Source organism: Ixodes scapularis, unplaced genomic scaffold (assembly GCF_016920785.2).
Source record: "Ixodes scapularis isolate PalLabHiFi unplaced genomic scaffold, ASM1692078v2 PGA_scaffold9__187_contigs__length_104089568, whole genome shotgun sequence".
In the NCBI taxonomy this organism is placed as follows: Eukaryota; Metazoa; Arthropoda; class Arachnida; order Ixodida; family Ixodidae; genus Ixodes; species Ixodes scapularis.
In genome coordinates, this window is record NW_024609884.1 from 70426857 (window position 1) to 70447290 (window position 20434).

Sequence of the window (20434 nt, forward strand, 5' to 3'; positions counted from 1 at the left end):
CAAATCCCAGTCTTCCCAGCCATCTCCTTCCCATGCGAGGCAAATTATGCTGCAACAAAACATCCCGACACGAAAGCAACAAAGCCCAGCTGAGCATAGCACATACACATGCCAATAGGGCCTCAAGAATGGTCCTATTCCTGTCTCCCCCAGTTTTTGGTGTTGTGAAAGGATCCACCAGTCCTCAAAGCATCAGGACCACTGTCCTGAGGACATCTGGCCCAGAGGAGAAAGTCCACATCATAATGAACAGGGTACACAGCAGGAAGGCACTTTCTTAAGACGTTGTTTATTTTGTCCACTGGCAACATACGAGAATTCGGGAGACAAGAGTCTCGCACGTTTTCTTTTTCTTTTTTTTCTTTTTGTAGGAGTGCGCTTTCTGGGGCAGCACAACAGCATTTGAGCAAGTGCTCTCCCTCCCCCATCATCCACGACATGCAATTGGCGGAAACAAAACACCAAGGGGGGCCTAAGTAAAATAGAATTAGTACGCTCTACAAAACCATGATTCCAGGCACCCGTGTTGTATAGAAACGGGACTGCAGAGGGGCCAAACTAAAATGAACTTCCTAAAGACAAAAAAAAAAAAAAACTAGGTTCAGGGATGAGACTATGTACATTTTTACATTTCGTGCAGCCCAAGCGGTAGCTAAAACTTTTCTTGGAATATGTACAAATTGTTGGTGGCTGCCACAGCCACCACATTCTCCTGCGGATGCCACGCCGTGTGCAGGATCTTGCGGTTGAAGTCAAGACAGTCCACACTAATCTCTTCTTTCTTCCGCTTGCCACCCGTGCACACCTGAAATGGGAGGGCACTCCATCACTCTCCACACCGCACAACAGTCACCTGGTGGGTAATGGGGTATTCACACGAGTGAGAAATCCACCACGGTGCTCCTAGGGGGGGGGGGGGGGGGGGGGGCGCATCACGTGATGCTGATGTCACGTCTTTCTGAGGTGGTGCACTGACATTGAGCTCCGCGACGGAGGCGTGGAGGGAATGATCAGATGGTACAGACACTCCTCGACTCACACGCTGCCTCCGCGTCGGAAACGAGGAGACACGCCTCTCCGGCTATCATGCAGTTCTGTCAGGAGGTTTTTCCCTCGTGTGAATACAGCATAAAGCATGCACAAAGCTGCCATCCAAATAAGCCTGCCTAAAGCGTGCACCATGAAGCAAGAATCCACATTTATCCAATCCGTCATCAAGAAAAGTAACAGAAACATTCATCCGCTATTGCAGTGATGGAAGCGCCATCTTACTTTTTGTTGCAGGCAAAATGTTGGTCTGGAGCAGCCACTGATCTTTTACGAGCAGATCCCAAATATGTTAGCACATCATTTGAAAATTAAACGATTGTATCACTAAATGAATCAAACTTTGATATAACTCAGGGTTCATCTTTGATATTGAAGCATATACTTATTACCTTTTGCAATTATAGCATGTATCATAAAAGTACATGATGCACAACTTTCCTCTTACTCAGGTGAGTTAATTTCTTCTGTCAATATCACTTATGCTAAATTCCAGAAAAACTAGCATATCCCCTAAAACATCAATCAATGAAAATATGTTCCACCAAGATTTATGAACCTACACAACTGAAGTATCTAATTCTATAACTGAAAAACACCACTCCCAAATATTACCAAAAAATTGGAGTTAAGCTTTAAAAGTGACACTCATAATTCTGCAAGAGTTAGCAGCATTGGAGCCAAGGTTGAGTCAGAGTTCTATGCCTTTTCAATCGACTGCTGTGCGGGAACCATTTCCAAGCCCCTCACACTAACACACGGGTGTTCCCTTGCTTAAAGGGGGGTGCAACGATTTTATGATGAAAAGAATTCGCATCTCGTCATTTTTACGTTGTTTATCATGTCCCGGAGGATAGAAAAAACATCTTCATTAAAAAATGTTGCGATTCTGCTGCATAACCGCAAAGCAAAAGTCAAGCTTTTTCCCCCACCTGCAGCCGCAAGTGGCAGCCTAAGGAACTACGGAGAAAAGCTTACGTGACCTCGCTCAGCTTAAGCTGCAGCCTAACGCCCGCTAATGTCAGCAGAGAGAGGGAGAGGAAGCGTCCTCCGAGAGAGCACACGGGAACCTACACGGCACTCCGAATGACGTCACCAGGAGTGCGACCCGGTGTGACCTGGAAGACTGGGAGTGAGTCGAGGGGTGCCCGAAATGCCAATATTTATCTTTTTTTTACGCAACAACTGGGACACACAGATGAAAACAAGTTTCTTTACTTTAGAAGTGTCAGAGGGCAACCTCCACAGATATTTGACCGAAGTCCAGAAATCGTTGCACCCCCCCCCCCCCCCCCCCCCCCCCTTAAGCCATTTCTCTTAGCACACAGATGCAAAGTGGTGAAGCTCGACGCACGCGCACCCGTGGGAGGTGGTGAAGAATGACGCGAGCGGTGATAATACCATGGCTTGAAGGCATGTGGCTGAGGTGATAATTAAGTCATCTCATCAAGAGTATGAGACCCTGGTTCTCTCTTATCACAGCAGCTGCTATACCACCAGTTTATGAATTTTCTAGTCACTTTTAGCTCTGTGACATCGCCGACATCACGGCACCGTCGTCTGAAAGTTCAGACAGGGATGTGGCCAGCACGGTCAACGAATTTTGAGCTAGGATGACTATAGTTCGTTGCGACCTAAGAACGAAGGGCGAGGGTAAGACAGGCCGGGGAGGAGGCAGCAGACGGAACGCTAAAGAGAGAAGGAGGTTTCCCCCTTTCTTTTCCAGCGTTCCGTCTGCTTCCTCCTCCCCGGCCCGTCTTACCCTCGCCCTTCGTTCTTAGGTTGCAACGGACTATAAAGACACCTAGAAAATACATGCTTGTACCCTTTTCGTTCTCTTCTCCTTTCAACCGATATTGAATTTTTTTTTTTTTTTTGCTTTGTTTAGGTTTTTTACACAGGTGTCGCACACTTTTTAGCCAAAATGGCATTTTGGCACAACATGTAGCAGACTTGCGTTCATGAGGCAATTTGGCACAGCACTTCCCTCGCTGCTACTGCTACGTGGTTATCACTTTTTGGTTCCCAGACCGATGTCTCTTGCACTCACACACCTATGTGGTGCACACCTCCGAGTGATGAATCCCTGGAGGTTCAGTCCAGTATTCCCAAGCAACTATACTCCAGAAACAAATCCTAGAATATCTCACCGGTCAAACCGTTTCACCTCCTCCAGCAGAATTTCATGCAATTTGAGAATGAAAAAACAGTGCTGCTACAAAGATGGTTAAAAAAAACTGATATTATACTTGTGACAATAAGACCCGTTCACCCTCTTGCAACCGAGTACGACAGAGTGAGGCGAGACCTGTTGAAACCTCTTAAAATTTCTTAGGACGAGAGGACACACTGGCACTCTGGTGCCATTTATGCGGTGACCCTGTAACTGCATTTCACAAGAGCGGAAGTTTTGCGGGATTTCAGAGGTCAAATGTGCGTAATACCTATAAGAAAGGCTCATTCATAACGTTGACAAAAGTTTTTCGCGCCAAGAAAGAAAGGATAATGCACGAGAAAAATAGAAAGTATGCCGGACCGCCAAGTTTACACTGCTACCCAATAGATGGCGCCAGTGTATCCTCTCGTTGTAAGAGATTAACCGCCGAATTCCCAAACCTCACTCTAATTGAGGGGCCCCTTCCACTTCCTCGAGGAAGGCACAATGGCCGGTACTGGCCAATCGCGACAACAGATAGGCGGCCTAGGCTTATCGCAATCGGCCCCCAGCGCCGGCCCTCGCGCCTTCCTCAAGGAAGTGGAGGGGCCCTCAATTGGAGTGAGGTTTGTGAATTCGGCGGTAAGAGGTTCCAACTTCCAAGGCACCCGGTTCTAAGAGGTCGCAAGCGTGTGAACAAGCCTTAAAGGGACATTGACACCCCCCCCCAATTTTTTTTTTTTTTTTATTTTTTGCCAGGCGATTTATTACGGTGTCGGAATACTACCTAATTAATATTTTGCTAGAGTCACGTGTTTTCATAATAAAGCCAAAAAGGCGAGGAGAGAGTGAGTGGCGGAAGTCACGTGGCTACACCCGACCGTTTGATTTTTTTTTCTTCCGGGTGCATCAGACGAAATGCGTTCGGGATCCGTTCGCCGTGCGATTCCTTGGCAGTTATGTTTGTTCCGCTCGCTGTTCTGTACTTCAAGATGAGTTGTTTTGTAGATTTGTGTTGGCAATTAATAGTGAGTGCACGTGGGGAAATCCCGTGATCAGCTACGAAAAGAATACTCCCAAGATGTTGCGTGAAGAGCTGCCTCACATCTGAAAGTGGCATTGTGCAGCAGAGTGTGTCAAAAATGGAATCCCATACCATTTAGTTCAGCGACGTATCGTCTACAACAATTGTTTTTGTTTTTTTCAGTGATAATTAAAAAAAAATGTAAACATAGCAAAATGTCTTTAAAAAAAAAGTCAACATTTGCACGCGCAAACAAGCAAAAAAAAAAAAAAACACACACACTCTAAGAAAGCAAGGAGGAAAACGAAAGTTACAAACCGCGCTATGAAATCCAAAACCCCGTGTCGCTTCCCATCACTAACACTGGCGACAGTTACTAAACACACACTACTTCACTTCAGGAAGTCTCACTCAAGCACCTGGGTCAACACGAAACACTGATCACTTCGGCGAAACGACCAGTCGAGGTAGGTGAGACAGGTGGGAGCAGAGACTTCGGCGGCCATGAAAGAATGGCAAAGCTTTTGTTTGTTATGGTATGAATCAAAACAAAAGTGCCAGTCTTGCAAACCTTTTGTAAAAAATAATAACTCATTACATGGGTTACTCTTTAAACGTAAAAATATGCCGCTCAAAAGGAAATTACAACATATAACAAAGGTTTAACAACCAAGATCTAAGCTGTCAAACTATTAGCCAATGAGAAGTATAGCAGCTAATGATGGGGCTAAACGTAACGGAACACCAACTTCGTTCATGGCGTGCAATTTAAAATGGACAAAATAGCTGCAAACTAGAATCAGTCTCACGCAATAAATATTGCTGTACAAAAATTTTTTTCTCACGGAAAAATTGTTTTTTGACATGCTTGTCCAAATTAAGCTGTTGAAAAAAAAATTTTTCTCTTTGCAGTTACCCTTTGAGTGAAGAAGCCCGAACACATACAACAAATAAACTATCTGTAACCATAAAAACAAAGTAGCCGAAAGTCACAAACTCATTACCTTGGGTTACACGACAACATGCTACTCTTAACCCCTTGGCCCCTAATCACGTGTGTCGCTCGTGCGGTCTATACGGACCAGAAAGCTCGACCACAAATCTGGCTCATGTTTCGGTTTCAGAGCATACTTTGGGCGCTCTCCAGCAGATGGCAGCTCTACCACTACTGCTCCGCCCACTTCAGGTACTTTTGTCGTTTCTTTCAAATTTCCAAAAAAGAAAAAAAGTTATATTTTCTTAGGAAAACAATTTGGTGTCTGCAGATGGAGAGAAAGGCGACATGGCCTTATGGACTCAACGAAGAAGGTCCACTTAAGCCGAAGAAGAAATATAAAAACTTTTATTTGAAAGTTACAAGTGCTCCATTTTTGATGACGTGTCATACATCTCTCCGATGAATCAAAAACTGTTTAAAATTGGCAAGCTTCATGGAAACTAAAGGAAGCTTCATGGAATTAAAGGGATAGGAGTGGCCATCATGTCAGAATTTTTGGGGACCCACAGAGCCCAAAGGGCACCGGTGTAGAAGTACCAGCACCAGAGTTGGGGGAAGTTCCTGAGTGTGAGTACCGCAAGAGCAGCAGGGAGGTAGAAACAGAATAAAGTGGGAGGAGATTGGTGAACAATTAGAGGCTGAAAATTTCACAGTGTATATGGTAGCGGAAACTCACTTTAGAGATGAAGAGGAACCACCGTACATGCCATGCTACTCCTGGATGGGATGCTACTGGAGGGGAGGTGAATGCAAAGGCGGAGATCTAGGCATGTTAGTTAAAGGACAGGACTGGGAAAGAGACAAGGAAAACTGCAGAGAGCACTTATGGATGAGAGGCAGGGTAACAGGTCTGAACACTCTTTTCTGGCATTTGCTTACCTGAAAACAGGAAATAGCTCAAGGGAGGAAAATATAGAACACTTTACATGTATATCGAGGGACATCAGAGAAATTGGCCTTAATCAGGAATTACCACAGGAGACATGAATGACTACTTAGAGGAGTTTGACGGATTCACAAATAAAACTGGAAAATTGCTAGGATATTTCTGTGATGCCCTGGACCTAGCGTTTGTTAAAGGGACCATGAAATGACCTTTTTACTTTTTCCAGATAACTTTTACATTAAACCGTCAATGTTCACTGAATGCCGAACAGGCATCCGTTTTCGTCTCGGTTTATTAACTTCTACACAAAAAATTAATGAAATATCGACTTTTTCTTGACCGCAAAACAAGCCGTGACGTACGCTATTTCCGGAACCGGAACTTCTCTCGGCAGTAGGAGATGGGAGCATTAGCGGCGACGAGTTGGGGTGCGCCGGTAGGTTTTACTGTATTCGCGCTGTTGGTAAGCGCTTCGGGACCGATCTTTTACGATTGCAACTCGATACTGACGCGACACTCGGCAAAGAAAGGTTGGACCGGTATTGCACGTATACCTCTTACGAACTGTTACAGCTCGACAGTGACGTGCAGTCTGTCAGGATTAAAATGGCATACCAATAACAAAGTGTACATACCGTGTTACGAAGGTAATCCATACAGCGTTTATTTCAGCTCTATATCACACAAAACAAGAAGAGAGAATCGACGAGGGTCCCTTTTCGACGAGTGTTCGTCAACACTGCCTCGGAAAACAAGGGGAAGAGATTGACCTCACCTCTTAACGTAAAATTGAGGTCAGCGATCAAACTATTATACGGGAAGGGTCCACAAGGGTACCCCACAAGGGTAGCGCGGGCATATTCCATTCAGCACGCCAGCCGGTCGCAGGCAGACAGACGGTCTTGCGACGAAGCAACGCTGCGCCGAGTCGGAGTGCCTGCTAGGCCTATATCACCTATATTCTGAGAGCTTCGTCGGAGCGCGATTCGCGGCTGTTGTCGCTCATTTCCGCTCATTTCGGGTGTTTGTGGATCCAGCGTTCTTGTTCGTCGTGGTCTGTTTTAAGTACATTTTTTTCTTGCTGCTTGAAGTCGGCACGCGCGAGATGAACACGTAGAAAAATAAACGTTCAGTCAGTCAGAGTTTTGAGAGGAAGGCCCTGCCAGCCGGCAGTCGGCCCTGCCAGCCCTGCCCTACTGCGCACGCGCAGTAGTTGCTTCGTTTACCACACGATAGATGGCGCTTGGCTCTCAGCATTATCAAATTTGGCAATTTTCGCCACACATCTCTAATTATGCTACAAAATGTGGGTCTGAATATTATTTAACAAAACTTTTAGGAAACATTCGCCGGCTATTTATTGTTTACGATCGCGGTGCTGGTGAGGTAGGCTCTTACCCAATAGGCGACGTGGATTCGGCTGACGTGCTCCATTTCTGCGGATGCATCGTAGTGAAAAGGCAGAGCTTTTGAAGGAAAGAAGTCGCAAAAGAGTCCAGTTTTCTTTTAAAAGTTCTATAGCAAATAATTTTTTTTGGCTCCCTAGTTTTGTGTGTTTGTGTTTCTTTTCACACCTTTTACGACGTGCGGTGGATGAAATTAGATTTTAAAATCATTTCACGGTCCCTTTAACAGACAAGTAAAATGCTACGGGAAAATAATGTGGGAATGAAACAACTCAGACTCAACAACAGACTACTGCCTCATGTCCCACAAACTGTATGACAGGCTAGGAAGTATAGAAATAGATGAGGAAACTACAAAAAGCTTAGGGAGTGACCACAAAAGAATTCAGATTTAGCGCAAAAAGCTCGGGAGCAAGCAGGTAAGCCGAAACTACCGTAAAATCCCAAGAGATGCCCCACCCCTGAAAGATAGCCCACCCCTATTTTTGGCTTGATTTGCTATATATTTTTAAACACCAAAAGATAGCCCACCCCTAGTAATAGTAGTGTTGTGATCAATGATGGCCTCGGTGTATATGCGGCTAGTTAGCTTTGGCGGGATATAAGCGAACGTTGCTGACTGAGAAGTACAGTCATCTTTTCTTCACTGCACCTCGCCACCATAACAAGCTTGGAAGGGACACATGACTTAAAAATAGCAATTTGTTTTACTTTTTTTGATTGTACTCCGAAAGATAGCCCACTCCATATTTTCACCAGATTTGCTCTCAATGTTAGGTGGGCTATCTCTCGGGATTTTACGGCGAGTGAAGCTCAAATACAAAAAGTACCTAAAAGTATTGAGAACATGGTATCGAAACAACCAGAAAGAGTATGGACTTATAAGGATTTAATAGGAATCTTTAAAAAATAATTAGGGAAGCATTGAATTAAAGAGGAAAGCAAAAACGAAGACACAAACCAAAACGCTGGTGGGATAAGGAGGTCAAAGCAGCTATATTGCGATGACAAGAGGCATCTAGCGAGCATAGGGGGACAAAGAAAAGGGGAGCCAGCTGATGCAGCACCAAAATGGGAGCACTGACAGCAGCAGTGTAGAGCAGGAGCAGAATTGGGGGAACAATAAAGACAACCACAAAAGAATGGGATAAGGCAGACACTAAGGTTCAGGCAGGTACAGCGACCGGCCCAGACAACATACCCATGGAAATCATCAAGACACTGGGAAAAACAAGCAAATCGAAGTTACGGCATGTGATTAAGCAAATACTTATGAGAGGAGAGGTACCCAATGATTGGAAATTAAGTAAAATGAGACTAATAAATAAAGGCAAAGGAAACAAAGACAACATTGAAGCATATCACCCAATAACGGTAACTTCAGTTATATACAGATTAGCTATGCAGATAGCAAAACAGAATGGGGGAATGGGCAGAAGGTATGCAAATACTGGGTGAGCTCCAAAACGGATTCCGAAAAGGTAGAAGACTGGAAGATAACTTATTCATCGCCACACAATGAATAGAAATAGCAATGTTGAACCAGACTCCTTTATGGTTAACTTTTTTGGGCATCAAGGGAGCGTACAATAATGTCAGCCAGGAAAAACTCTGCGGTGAACTTAGATAACTAGATGCAAATATGGTTAACTTAGATGCAAATTTGGTTAGGTTTCTTCAACCGGTGAACACAGACAATATGGTAGTTATAGCATGGGAAGCAGAAACTACACAACTCGCAACAAAAAGAGGGCTCAGGCAGGGCTGTCCATGTCACCTCTGCTCTTCATGATATATCTCAGTGAAATGGAAAAGAATTTAGAGCAGAGCAACTTAGGTTTTGATGAGAGTTATATGAGAGGAGGAAAAAATGTAGTACAGGTAATACCAGGACTGATGTATGTGGATGACATAGCACTTATGGCAGATAACCAGGATACGCTACAGGAACTCGCTGGAATATGTGGAGGGGAAGGGAACACCTTGGGCTTGAGTTTTAGTAGTGACAAGCCTGGAGCAATTGTGTTTAACGACAAAAAGAGGGAACCCCTGAGAATACAAGACATTGTAATAGACCACGTAGGAAAGTACAAATATCAGGGAATCTGGCTCAATGAGGGAAGGCAATATCTAGAGGAACACAAGGAGGATATAATTAGAAAAGGGGAAAGAAATCATCATCTAGCTCAAGGCACTATGGAACTATAAAAGATATGAAGTGGTCAGAGGTACATGGAAAGGAGTGATGGTACCAGGACTGTCTTTTGGCAATGGGGTACTGTGCATGAAATCAGAGGTTCAATCAGAATTAGAAATTCAACAAAGCGTAGGCAGATCGGCACTGGGAGCACATGAAACGACACCAAATGAGGGCGTACAGGAGGACATGAGCTGGTCGTCTTTTAAAAGCACAGAGGCAATTAGTAAGTTGAAATTTGAACGACGGTTGACCAAAATGGATGATACGCGCTGAGCACGGAAGGTGTTTAAGTATCTATTCATGAAAAGTTTAAACACAAAATGGACAAACCGAACCCGAAAGCTTACATTTAAATACCTACATATTGGTGATGGGGCTGAGCAGCCTACTTCAATGGAAAAGGGAGTGAAAGAGGCGAAAAGAAAAATTAGGATGTAAGAATGCAGGAAAAATCAGCTCTAACAAAGTATAGGACTTAAGAAAGGAAAATATGTTTGACAATTCACTGGGAAGTTTTTTACTGTTTGAGGTGAGAAAGGGAGTTTTGAGGACGAGGACGTAGAGGGCTAAATTTCAGGAGACAGACACATTATGTGCCACCTGGCATAATGAGAGCGAGACACTAGAGCACGGTTTTGAAGTGCACGAGGCTTTGCCCTGCCCTCCCTGAAGTAAGATTTGGCTGGGGCCCTGGGTTTCACTGGCAACAATGAAAGGACGGAAAAGAAAAGGATTACAGTCGCAAAGAGGCGGTTAGAAGATTGGTGGACAATATCTAGGGAAAATTGAATGATGTGCAACTACCACAGCTGGGGACAGGCAGGACAGAGGAAAATTGGAGACTCCCTCACCAGGGGAAGAAGGCGGGGGGGGGGGGGGGGGGGGGGGGTAATGTTATTTAGTTTTTTTTTTTTTTGCAGTCTCTTAAAGGTTATCCTGGTGATATCCCACATGGCCCGGTGATAGCTGGGGGAGAGAAAATAGGCTTAGAAGGGCGGGAGGAATCATATGTTTGTCTTTTTTAGACTTGCTCTGGGTGGCCTAGCTACCGCCCAACAAAGGGTATAGCCATTAACATCTACCCATCCAGCATAAAAGGAATACTGCAACGAAGTTCTAGCATCTATTTTATAGCCTAATGTCAACCACAATGGCCACACCATGGAGACACCAATTTTGTTTCATTGAAAAGACACCAAAACATTGTTTTAAGGCAACAAACGAAGTGTTGTTACATCATTTGAAAGCCGCGCCGCTCTGCTGCTTGCGCGCCAGCCCTGTCGAACCTGATTTCCCATTCTCTACCGGCCTATTCAACTCCTACAGAAAGCGGGTAAGAGAAACTAAAAACGGCCTGTAACTTGTTGACACCACGTCAGCCCCTAAGCAGCTTTGCCCGTGCTGGGCCAGTTTATATCATGCCTCCCGCGATGCAACACGCTCTCCAATGGCTGATTTTCGAGCAATCATTTGGAATCTCTCTTTTGGAACAAAAAATATAGGCATACGTTTAAAACACAAGCTTGTGATTGTCATTAGCAGATAGACCTGATCATATTTAACTTACCTGTGAACATGAGAGGTACATTTTGAGTTTCGATACAGTATTCCTTTAAGGGACCATGAGATGACCTTTTTACTTTTGCCAGGTAACTTTTACATGAAACCTTTAACTTTCACTGAATGCCACACAGGCATCCGTTTTTGTCACGGTTTATTAACTTCTACACAAAAATGAATGAAATATCGACTTTTCTTTCTCTCCAACTGACCGCAAAACAAGTTGCGGTGTAATTTTGACGGTCATGACGTACTCTGGCACAGGAACCGGAAGTTCTCTCGGCAGTAGGAAAATGGGAGCGTTAGCAGCGGCGAGTTGGGGGTGCGCCGGTAGGTTTTACTGCGCTGATGTCATTGACGTGTTTTCTGAATCGGCGCCTCTCATCGCCGCGATAGCCATGGACACATCGCAGCTGAGCGAAATTCAACGAGATATGTTGCGCTACAACGACAGCATGGGACTAGTCCCATACTGTCGTATGCCTGTTGGGAAGAGCGGCGAGTCTTCCAATGAAGACTCCAGAAGTCAACCCAACTGTCATGGTTGGTAAACGGCGGCCCGTGTCAGTCGTTTGCAAAGCGACGTAGATGGAAACAAATTGCCGCAGCGTTTTTCGCGGCCTTGATGCAGGAGCGAGCCAACGTTAAATAAAGATACATTTGAACTACGACAGTGTCAGCAAGAGCCACGTAAATACCTGCTCACACTCTGAGCGGACGCGCGCTTTTGATGGAAGTGCTATATTCGCGCTGTTGGTAAGTGCTTCGGGACCGATCTTTTACGATTGCAACTCGATACTGACGTGACACTCGACAAAGGAAGGTTGGACCGGCATTGCACGTAACTCCCACGGACTGTAATAGCTCGACAGTGACGTGCAGTCGTGTCGGAATAAAAATGCCATACTAATAACAAAGTGTACATACCGTGTTATGAAGGTAATCCATACGGCGTTTATTTGAGCTCTATATCACAGAAAACAAGAAGATAGAATCAAGAGCCCCTTTTCGACGACAGTGTTCATCATCACTGCTTCGGAAAACAAGGAGATGACAAAAGGAGAGATTGACCTCACCTCTTATTCTAAAATTGAGGTCAGCAATCAAACTATAACACGGGAAGGGTCCGCAAGGGTCACGCGGGCGTATTCCATTCAGCACGCCAGCAGGTCTTGGCCAAGTACCGTTGAAGTAACGCTGCGCCGAGTCAAGTCGGAGTGCCTGCTAGGCCTATATTCTGCCAAGCTCGCTTGGTCGGGGTCGCTAGATTCGTGGCCATTGTAGCTTTTCTCGGGTGTTTATGGATCCAGCATTCTTGTTCGTCGTGGTCTGTTTCAAGTACTTTTTACTTTTTTTTCTTGCTGCTTGAAGTCCGGACGCGCGAGAAGAACACATAGAAAAATAAACGTTTGTTGGTCGTCGCGACCAAGTAACTGAGCGACGCTGTGAGCCCTACTGCGTAAGCGCAGTAGGGTCTTTTTCTTGCTTCGTTTACCACACGATAGATGGCGCTTGGCTCTCAGCATTATCAAACTTGGCAATTTTCGTCACATCTCTAAATATGCTACAAAATGTGGATCTGAATATTATTTAACAAAACATTTAGAAAAGATTTGCCGGCTATTTGTTTATGATCGCGGTGCTGGTGAGGTAGGCTCTTACCCAAAAGGCGACGTGGATTCGGCTGACGTGCTGCGGTTCCGCGGATGCATCGCAGTGAAAAGGCAAAGAGCTTTCGAAGGGAAGAAGGCACAAAAGAGTCCAGTTTTCTTTTAAAAGTTCTATAGCAAAGAATTGTTTTTGGCTCTCTATTTTTGTGTTTCTTTTCACATCATTTTTACGACGATCGGTGGATGAAATTCGATCTCAGAATCGTTTCATGGTCCTTTCAAGCTGGCCTCGAGATGATGTTTGTTGCTTTCCACCTTCATGAGTATTTCCAACATACCACACAGTGAAAAACTACTGAATGGACATATCAAAGGGCAAGGGGAATGTGTCTTATTTCTTGCACGAAACGCCGATATTAAATAGAATTTCGTGGTATTTTACGAAGCACAAAAGTTGGTAAGCAGCGGGTAACGAAACCTTGTCCTAAATTGAGGCTGCCATATTTCCTACATCCATCAGTGAAAGAGGAATAGCACGCCATGTCGGAGTAACTGACTATACACTGCATTAACTTTCCTTTGCAAGCTGGAGAAGCAAGCATGGCCTCCCTCAACACTACTGTGAAGAAAAAGCAAAAGGTGACATGCTATGCCTACCCCAGTTTCCACCTCACCACAGCCGGAAAGGACGGGCATGGTCAGGGGGTACCCTACACTTAACTGTACTTTACCTTGACTATTTAACCTACACTCTCGCAACAGTGAGAAATGTTAACCCGTCAGTCGTTTCCATTGCTCGTATAAATTAGATAGCACATAAAACCCGAGATTAAAACCACATCGAAAAGATGAAAAAATTGCAAACCAGACACAGATGAAGGAAAACAGACATGCTACAGTCACTAACAGGAGGAGAATGGCAAGGAGGTCCATCAGTTCTCCCGCCTCCATCGCGAGTTCCGTACCCTTGATGATACTTCGGCACATCGCGAGCCGCAAGTGCAGCCAACGTATGACACAGCCCATGCATGCTGGAGGCCAGGCATTGGAAAGAGACCCCACCATTCTTATCTTGACAGTGATTATACAAGTCCACATACCAGACAAAGCATTAAGACCACCCCTACATCGTGGGAATGAGCGTGCCTGACTGATCCGTGCCATCTACCATTTTTTGAAGCGGATGGTGGATAATGGTTGCCAGGGAGAGAGGTATTGTATATATTGTCGACTATGTGTGCGTGTAACGCGAAAGGCTGCCGATTCAAGCGACTCTGACAAAGGGCAGATGGTGATGTCGAGATCACTGCTGACCAGTTAACCCTTCGTGGCTTGTCTTACCCACAAGAAATGCAATCTTTCAACGGGACAACGCTCTATGTCACTAGGCCAGATTAGTGCTCCAGTGGATTGAAAAGCATGATGATGAATTCCAGTTGATGTCCTGACTACATAAATCGTCAGATATCAGTCCCATTGAGCACATCTGGGAGCTCAGAGCTCACAAACCACCTTCTCGTAATCTACAGGAATTGCGCGGCCTGTGCATATGAATCTGGTACAATCTTACTCAAGGCACTGACCTGGATAAATGCGGTATAGGTGGGTGCTCATAACATTTTGGCAGATCAATGTATGTCTACCAGGGATGGGCAAAATACATGCAAATATGTATCGAAATACAAACACAAAATACTTCATCAATAATGTATTTAATTACAAATCTAATTATAATTTCCAAAAAAGCATTTAAGTACAAGATACAAATACAACCAAATGTATTTGGTCTCCTCTAAATACTTTTCCAAATACATTCCTCAAGATTTGCGTCTGAGACTTCAGGGCACCAGTAACGGGTTTCTGGGTATCTCATTTTAATTTTGCATCGCACACTCGGGAGTTAGTGTGCGAGGCTTTAGTAACGTAATAGAAATATAATCACAAAAAAATGTAATCAGCTTGGACGTAATAGGTGAAAAAAGTACAGAGCTTCAAGCAGCGTTCTTTGTCAATTACATTTTGGTATAGACCAACAAAGAACCTAGACGACCAAGACGCGCAGCACTAGCTCGAAAATTTTTTATTGTTGCAACTCGCACCAGTTACGAAAATCTGGACGACCCGCGCATTTAGAATGTTCCAGACAAAAATATGGATGGAAATCAGGCTGGAAAGCATCACAAGTTGTCACAGGCACTCATTCAGCCAGTCTGCCTGTGAACGTCGATTTCGTCACTATTCTTGCCCTGAACTAGCACCGTAATCACAGCCTGTGAACGTCGATTTCGTCACTATTCTTGCCCTGAACTAGCACCGTAATCACAAAGTCAATAAACGCTAGTGCTTGATTGGGAGACACTGCATTCAGTGCAAAACATAGTTTTCCTCCTGCTCTGGACAGTAACAATAAATTTGAGGGATGTATTTTCGCCCACAAAATTGTATTTAAAATACTCACGTTTTAGTATTTAAATACACACGTCAAATACATTACCCAATTTGTAATTAAATACAAATGCAAAATACACAAAGTATTTCAAATACAGTAAAACCTCGTTATAACAAAATGGGATATAACAAACTAATGGATATAACAAAGCAATCATAATTCCCCTTGCTTGAATAGTTGGAAGAAATGGATATTGGCTATAACAAACTAATGGTTATAACGAAATAATTATGACCGCTCCTTCAACTTCTTTATAACGAGGTTTTACTGTACATGTATTTCAAATACTGCCCATCCCTGATGTCTACCTTCCATTGCCTGCATTTAGTTAGCACTAGGGTTGTTTTGCCATAGAAAACCGATAGAACAAATAAAGAAATACACTAATAAAATATTGTCAATTTTTAATCATTTGAATAACTCGGATACTCCTGGCATGCACCAAAAAATTATTATTTCTTTTTTTAAGTTGACAGTTTTACACCAGGGTTCATCTTAAAAGGACAATGAAGGCAATTTCGGACATCTTTTTGGGGACCGAACTGGGTCCCAGGCACACTTCAGGCCCCGTTGCCCGAATTTCGGCCGAAACCGGCGCTTGTGTGCCGCGCAAATCAATTAAACAGTTGCGGTAATAATCATACCGGGATCGACTGGGGCGACGCCCCGAGAGTTGCGGGAAAAGCCAGGAGAAGCGGAGCTTACGTGACCGATGCGGGGCCAAAAAGCTCGACGTCACAAGAGACGCGTCAGCGATTGGTCGAAACGAGAGACGTGCCCTCGGTCACGTTTTGGTTCGCGATTTTTAGGAATACTGTTCTAATTTCCGCTTGAATAACCATGAAAGGTATAAATCGGACCGAAAATGATTATTAAACTGTAAATAAAACAGCATAATTGTTTTTCTCTTGGCAACGCTGGACGCGAAACGAGCAACTATGGGCAATCAAAATAAAATAAAGAAAGAACACGGTACTCGAAGGATTCTGCAAAATGGTAGTCACGCCAAATTTGTGCGCTGTAGATGGCTGTTCTAACGGTCGACCGAAGACCAGTATTCGTTGGGGCGACGCTAGTTTTAACGTGTGGGTTGCTGTACGTGTTCTTTGACGACAAAAAGAGAACGCCCGACTTTGGTGAAAACCAAAAATGGCGCTGTTTATTTTCTCCTTCTTGGGGAGCGTACCCCGTGGAGGAACCGGTTCCCGGAACAGCCGAATCGCTGCCACTTTCCCCTCGGCATCTCACCCCGCGTCCCTGTCCTTTGGCATGCGGGCCGCTCGTTGCCGGCTGGGTGGTCGCCGTCGGGTGACGGCGGAGGCCGCCACACACATACTCCCGTTCCGTTGGTGTTAGGTCACTGAACGGAAACTCGAACTCGCTCACGAGAGCGGCATTGCCGTCCATGTTGACAGATTCGACGGAACAACCGCGCCACCGCGCTGCTATAACCCACCGCAATAACCAGAGTCTCGATCTCCTAAATACTACCGATACCGACTATTCACACTTGACGTCACTCCCTACGTCACCTCCGTTTTCGAAGCCCCAGAAACGAGAATGGAGATTGTTCAGTTTCTGTTTCTTTACTTCTTTCGCAGGCACAGAAATACGCGTCACAAATGTCTACTAAAAATTGGGCAGCATGCTATGTTCCCAAGAAGCATAAAAACACCACTTAAAAAAATTAAATAAAACCGTCTCCATAGTCCCTTTAAGGGGCAACTCTGCTCAATTTCGGAGATTTCGGAATAATGAGTGGTTTTAGATTAAAAAGCCCTTGTAAAGGACACTGCGTCATTTGCTTCGCGAAAAAGGGGATAGATATTTTTAAATCTACCGTAATATCCCGAGTCATCGCCCGTCCCTGAGCCATCGCCCACCCCATTTTTTGGGCCAATATCGATTTCCGAAAAAACACCGAGTCATCGCCCACCCCTTCAAATACCCCAGCGCGGACTCTGCGATCCGCGAACACTCATCCTACCCGAATGACGCGGTCGCGGACCTTACAGTTGGAGGACGTCCGTGACAAAGTAAAACCAAGGAGGGAAAGACACTTATTTTTGTTTACGCATTTCCTCCGTGAGCGACCCCAAAGTGGTCGTGTATCCGTGCGAAAAGAAAACGATGGAGATAACATAATAAGAGTTTGTTAACGTAACCGCGGAGTGTTAGGTCAAAGTCTGTCTCCGCCGAAGTAAGGTCACCGCGAACCCGCTCCTTCCCGCCCGTCGCGACCGCGGTTGTGCAACATTTTAGGCGAAGCCAAAGCGTAAACAAAGCTTTGCTGGAACGTCATATACAGACGTTTGCAGAGCGTCCCAACCGTGCATTGATAGCCCGCCGTGCACGGACGCACGTATGTATGCACCAAACAAGTTGCGCAAGAGCTTGCAATTGACAAGGCGCCCGACTTGGCCCGACGCCAAAGTATTTGCCAACTTCGACCGCCTGCTTTCCCGCTTTCCCAGCATTGCTCTTGGTCGCTTCTTTGGTCCGCTCGCTCGCTCGCTCGCTGGCTCGTTGCGCCTGGTCGGTTTTTCTAATTTCTTGTAGACTTTTCTTTCTTTTTTTTTACTAACTAGGAGAACATAATGGTGACATTCTTTCACGGAACAAACGTTCGCGCTATATGCAGATCGGCGGTGTTTCTAGCGCGTATGCGAGTATGACTTCGCTATAGTAAAATATTCTTTCGTGAGCATTTTTTCTATAAAACAATGAAACTAAATCGAGTTTTGAGTTTGATGTATCTCTTGTGCATCAGCGCTAGATACGCAGAGAAAAATAGGCGGTTTTTTCCGCTTTTTTTTCAAGTGTTTGTGCTCACCCACCGAGACATGGCCCACCTCACTTTTTTAACGAATTTCAGGCGGTAGGGGGGGTGGGCGATGACTCGGGATATTACGGTAATTTTAAACATAAGCAGAAACCGAAACTTCGGCTCCGTCCGGCAACATTGGCATCCGGCTGCGAAGAACATGGCTATCACGTAATACGAGATGTCACATGATCCTCTGCACGACGGCCGGCGGGATTGGGGCAGGAGTGTGCCAGGCGCAAGTGTCTGCACCGCACTTTTTGCCACCTTTTGGGGTCTACAACATTCAATGACGTCTAAACAACTGCGGCATAAGACTGCGCACATAGTTTGCGTACTGTGAATGAAACTCCGAAAGACAACAATCACAAACGGTGAGAAGATGACGGCAGTTGTGACGAGGGAGACGGCGGTAACGGCGGGACCACGCAGGGCGGCCGGACGGCTCCCAAACGCACTGCGCAGGCGCCGAGAGGAGACAATGCTGACGTCACCCGTTACGCTTGCCCGGAAAAGTAAAAACAAGCAAAAGGGGGCAATCGTGATTATGTTTAGCTCAATGTTGGCTACGCCCACGCCATAGCCTCGACAACGCTGTTGGTCGTGCCTCCATTCACCCGCTCAAGCCAGCCGATTTTGGCAACTTGGCGAGTTGCGAAGTTTGCCGGACCGTTTAAAAAACATTTAGAACTACGCCGTAATATTTGACGTGAGGTCTTCCTAGGTGATTCTGAGGGGTCTGCATTGTATCTTTAAAAACAAAAATGAAGCGGAGTTGCTTTTCAATCACAGATGATTGGCAAAGGGTCTTATTCTCAACGTCTTTCCAGGACGACGGATCAAGCTAAGCATGTGGACTGTGCAATCAATTGTTGATGTTTCAGGCTTAGGGCTCACAGGGAGGAGTTTCATAATACTGTAAGCAGGCGGTGTTTGTTCCCCTTTTGCTCCAGGGCCAAGATTTAGTATGGATAAATGTTATTGTTAACAGTGGAAGCTATGAATGGAAACTGCGTGCTGTCCAGTGGTCAATGCTCTCACACTGCATGCCGGGCTTAAAGCTATCTCCATTCCCTGCGCACCATCAAAAGGGGGCTTATCAAAGACAAAAACCTTGCCAAGTATGCTTGATTTCACTACAAGCTCTAATCTAAGACTGTTAAGGCCATTGACATGTATAGCTTGCCATGGTCGTTTGCTTTCGCTTCTTGGTATTATAGGCAACATGTTTTCACATGCTTGTTTACAAAGAAAAACTAAATCATGACTCAATGGTGCCACAACAAAATAAGAGATGAACAAGGGCAGGGTACATCTTAATGATGTGCACTTTCTTTCATCCACGAGATTAAAAACAATGTTAACTCGCAACATGTTTTCCCATGAAGCTGTTAGTGAAAACTGCTGACAAGAACAGAGTCAAAGAATGTAAATTGCCAGAAAAGTAAACTCAGCAAAGAAGAAGGTAAATAAACTCTTAAAACTCAATAAAAAAAAAAAAGAAATCAGGACCCTAGGTATTTAAAACATTCACAAATTCGGATGTCACCACACACATTCTCAAATGTGTGTGGTGTGCAGAACAAGAAAAAAGAAAGAGCTGGCATTTTCTGAATCCAGAAAACCCACCCACACTGGGACGGTTTTCAAACCATCCTGCCAGTCACAAGGCGTCGGTTGTCAGGACACTTGTCCAGGTAATAGAATATTTGCTCGGCTGAGGCCGAGAGAAGAAAAGATCAAACTGTCTTTGCTGACCTCAAGAAGAATGGCTACTTGAGCAGTTTTATCCACCGCACTACCCATCTTATGAAGAAAAGTCATCAGTGCCAGCAGCCAAGTATGCACCTCAGCCAACCACGCACATCAGTGTTCCCTATATACCAGGAACAAGTGAGGTGCTGGCACGTGTGCTGGCTAGAGAGGGGATCCAGATTCGCCCACAAGCCAATATCAACATTTGGACAACTTATGCAACGACTGAAAGATCGCCCACTTAAAGAGAGAGTGCAAGGTGTCGTTTATAGAATTCCATATGCGGATTCTCCAGTCACGTACATCAGCGAAACCAAGAACTTTTAGGAGAGAATCCAACTCCAAAACGGTGTTCACAAGTTTGACCACGAGCGCAGCGCGGTTGCTAAACACTGCGACGTCAAAGATTACCGCATCGACTTTCAGAACGCTCCCATTCTCAACGTTGAAACCAACCACCAACAGCGAATTTTCTTGGGGTTGTGGCACATACAAACCACGCCAGGAAACAAATAAATCTT

General features: G+C 45.0%; 1 protein-coding gene across 2 annotated transcripts in view; it reads right to left on the bottom strand.

Moving 5' to 3' along the window:
* Positions 1-269: 269 nt before the first annotated feature.
* LOC8031456 (protein phosphatase PP2A 55 kDa regulatory subunit) overlaps positions 270-20434 on the bottom strand; it is a 33945-nt gene continuing 13780 nt past the window's right edge. For both annotated transcript variants that reach the window (XM_029969997.4, XM_042287318.1), the window contains one exon: positions 270-805. In XM_029969997.4, the coding sequence (XP_029825857.1) occupies positions 653-805 (153 nt within the window). In that variant the 3' untranslated portion in view covers positions 270-652. The remainder of the gene's footprint in view (positions 806-20434) is intronic.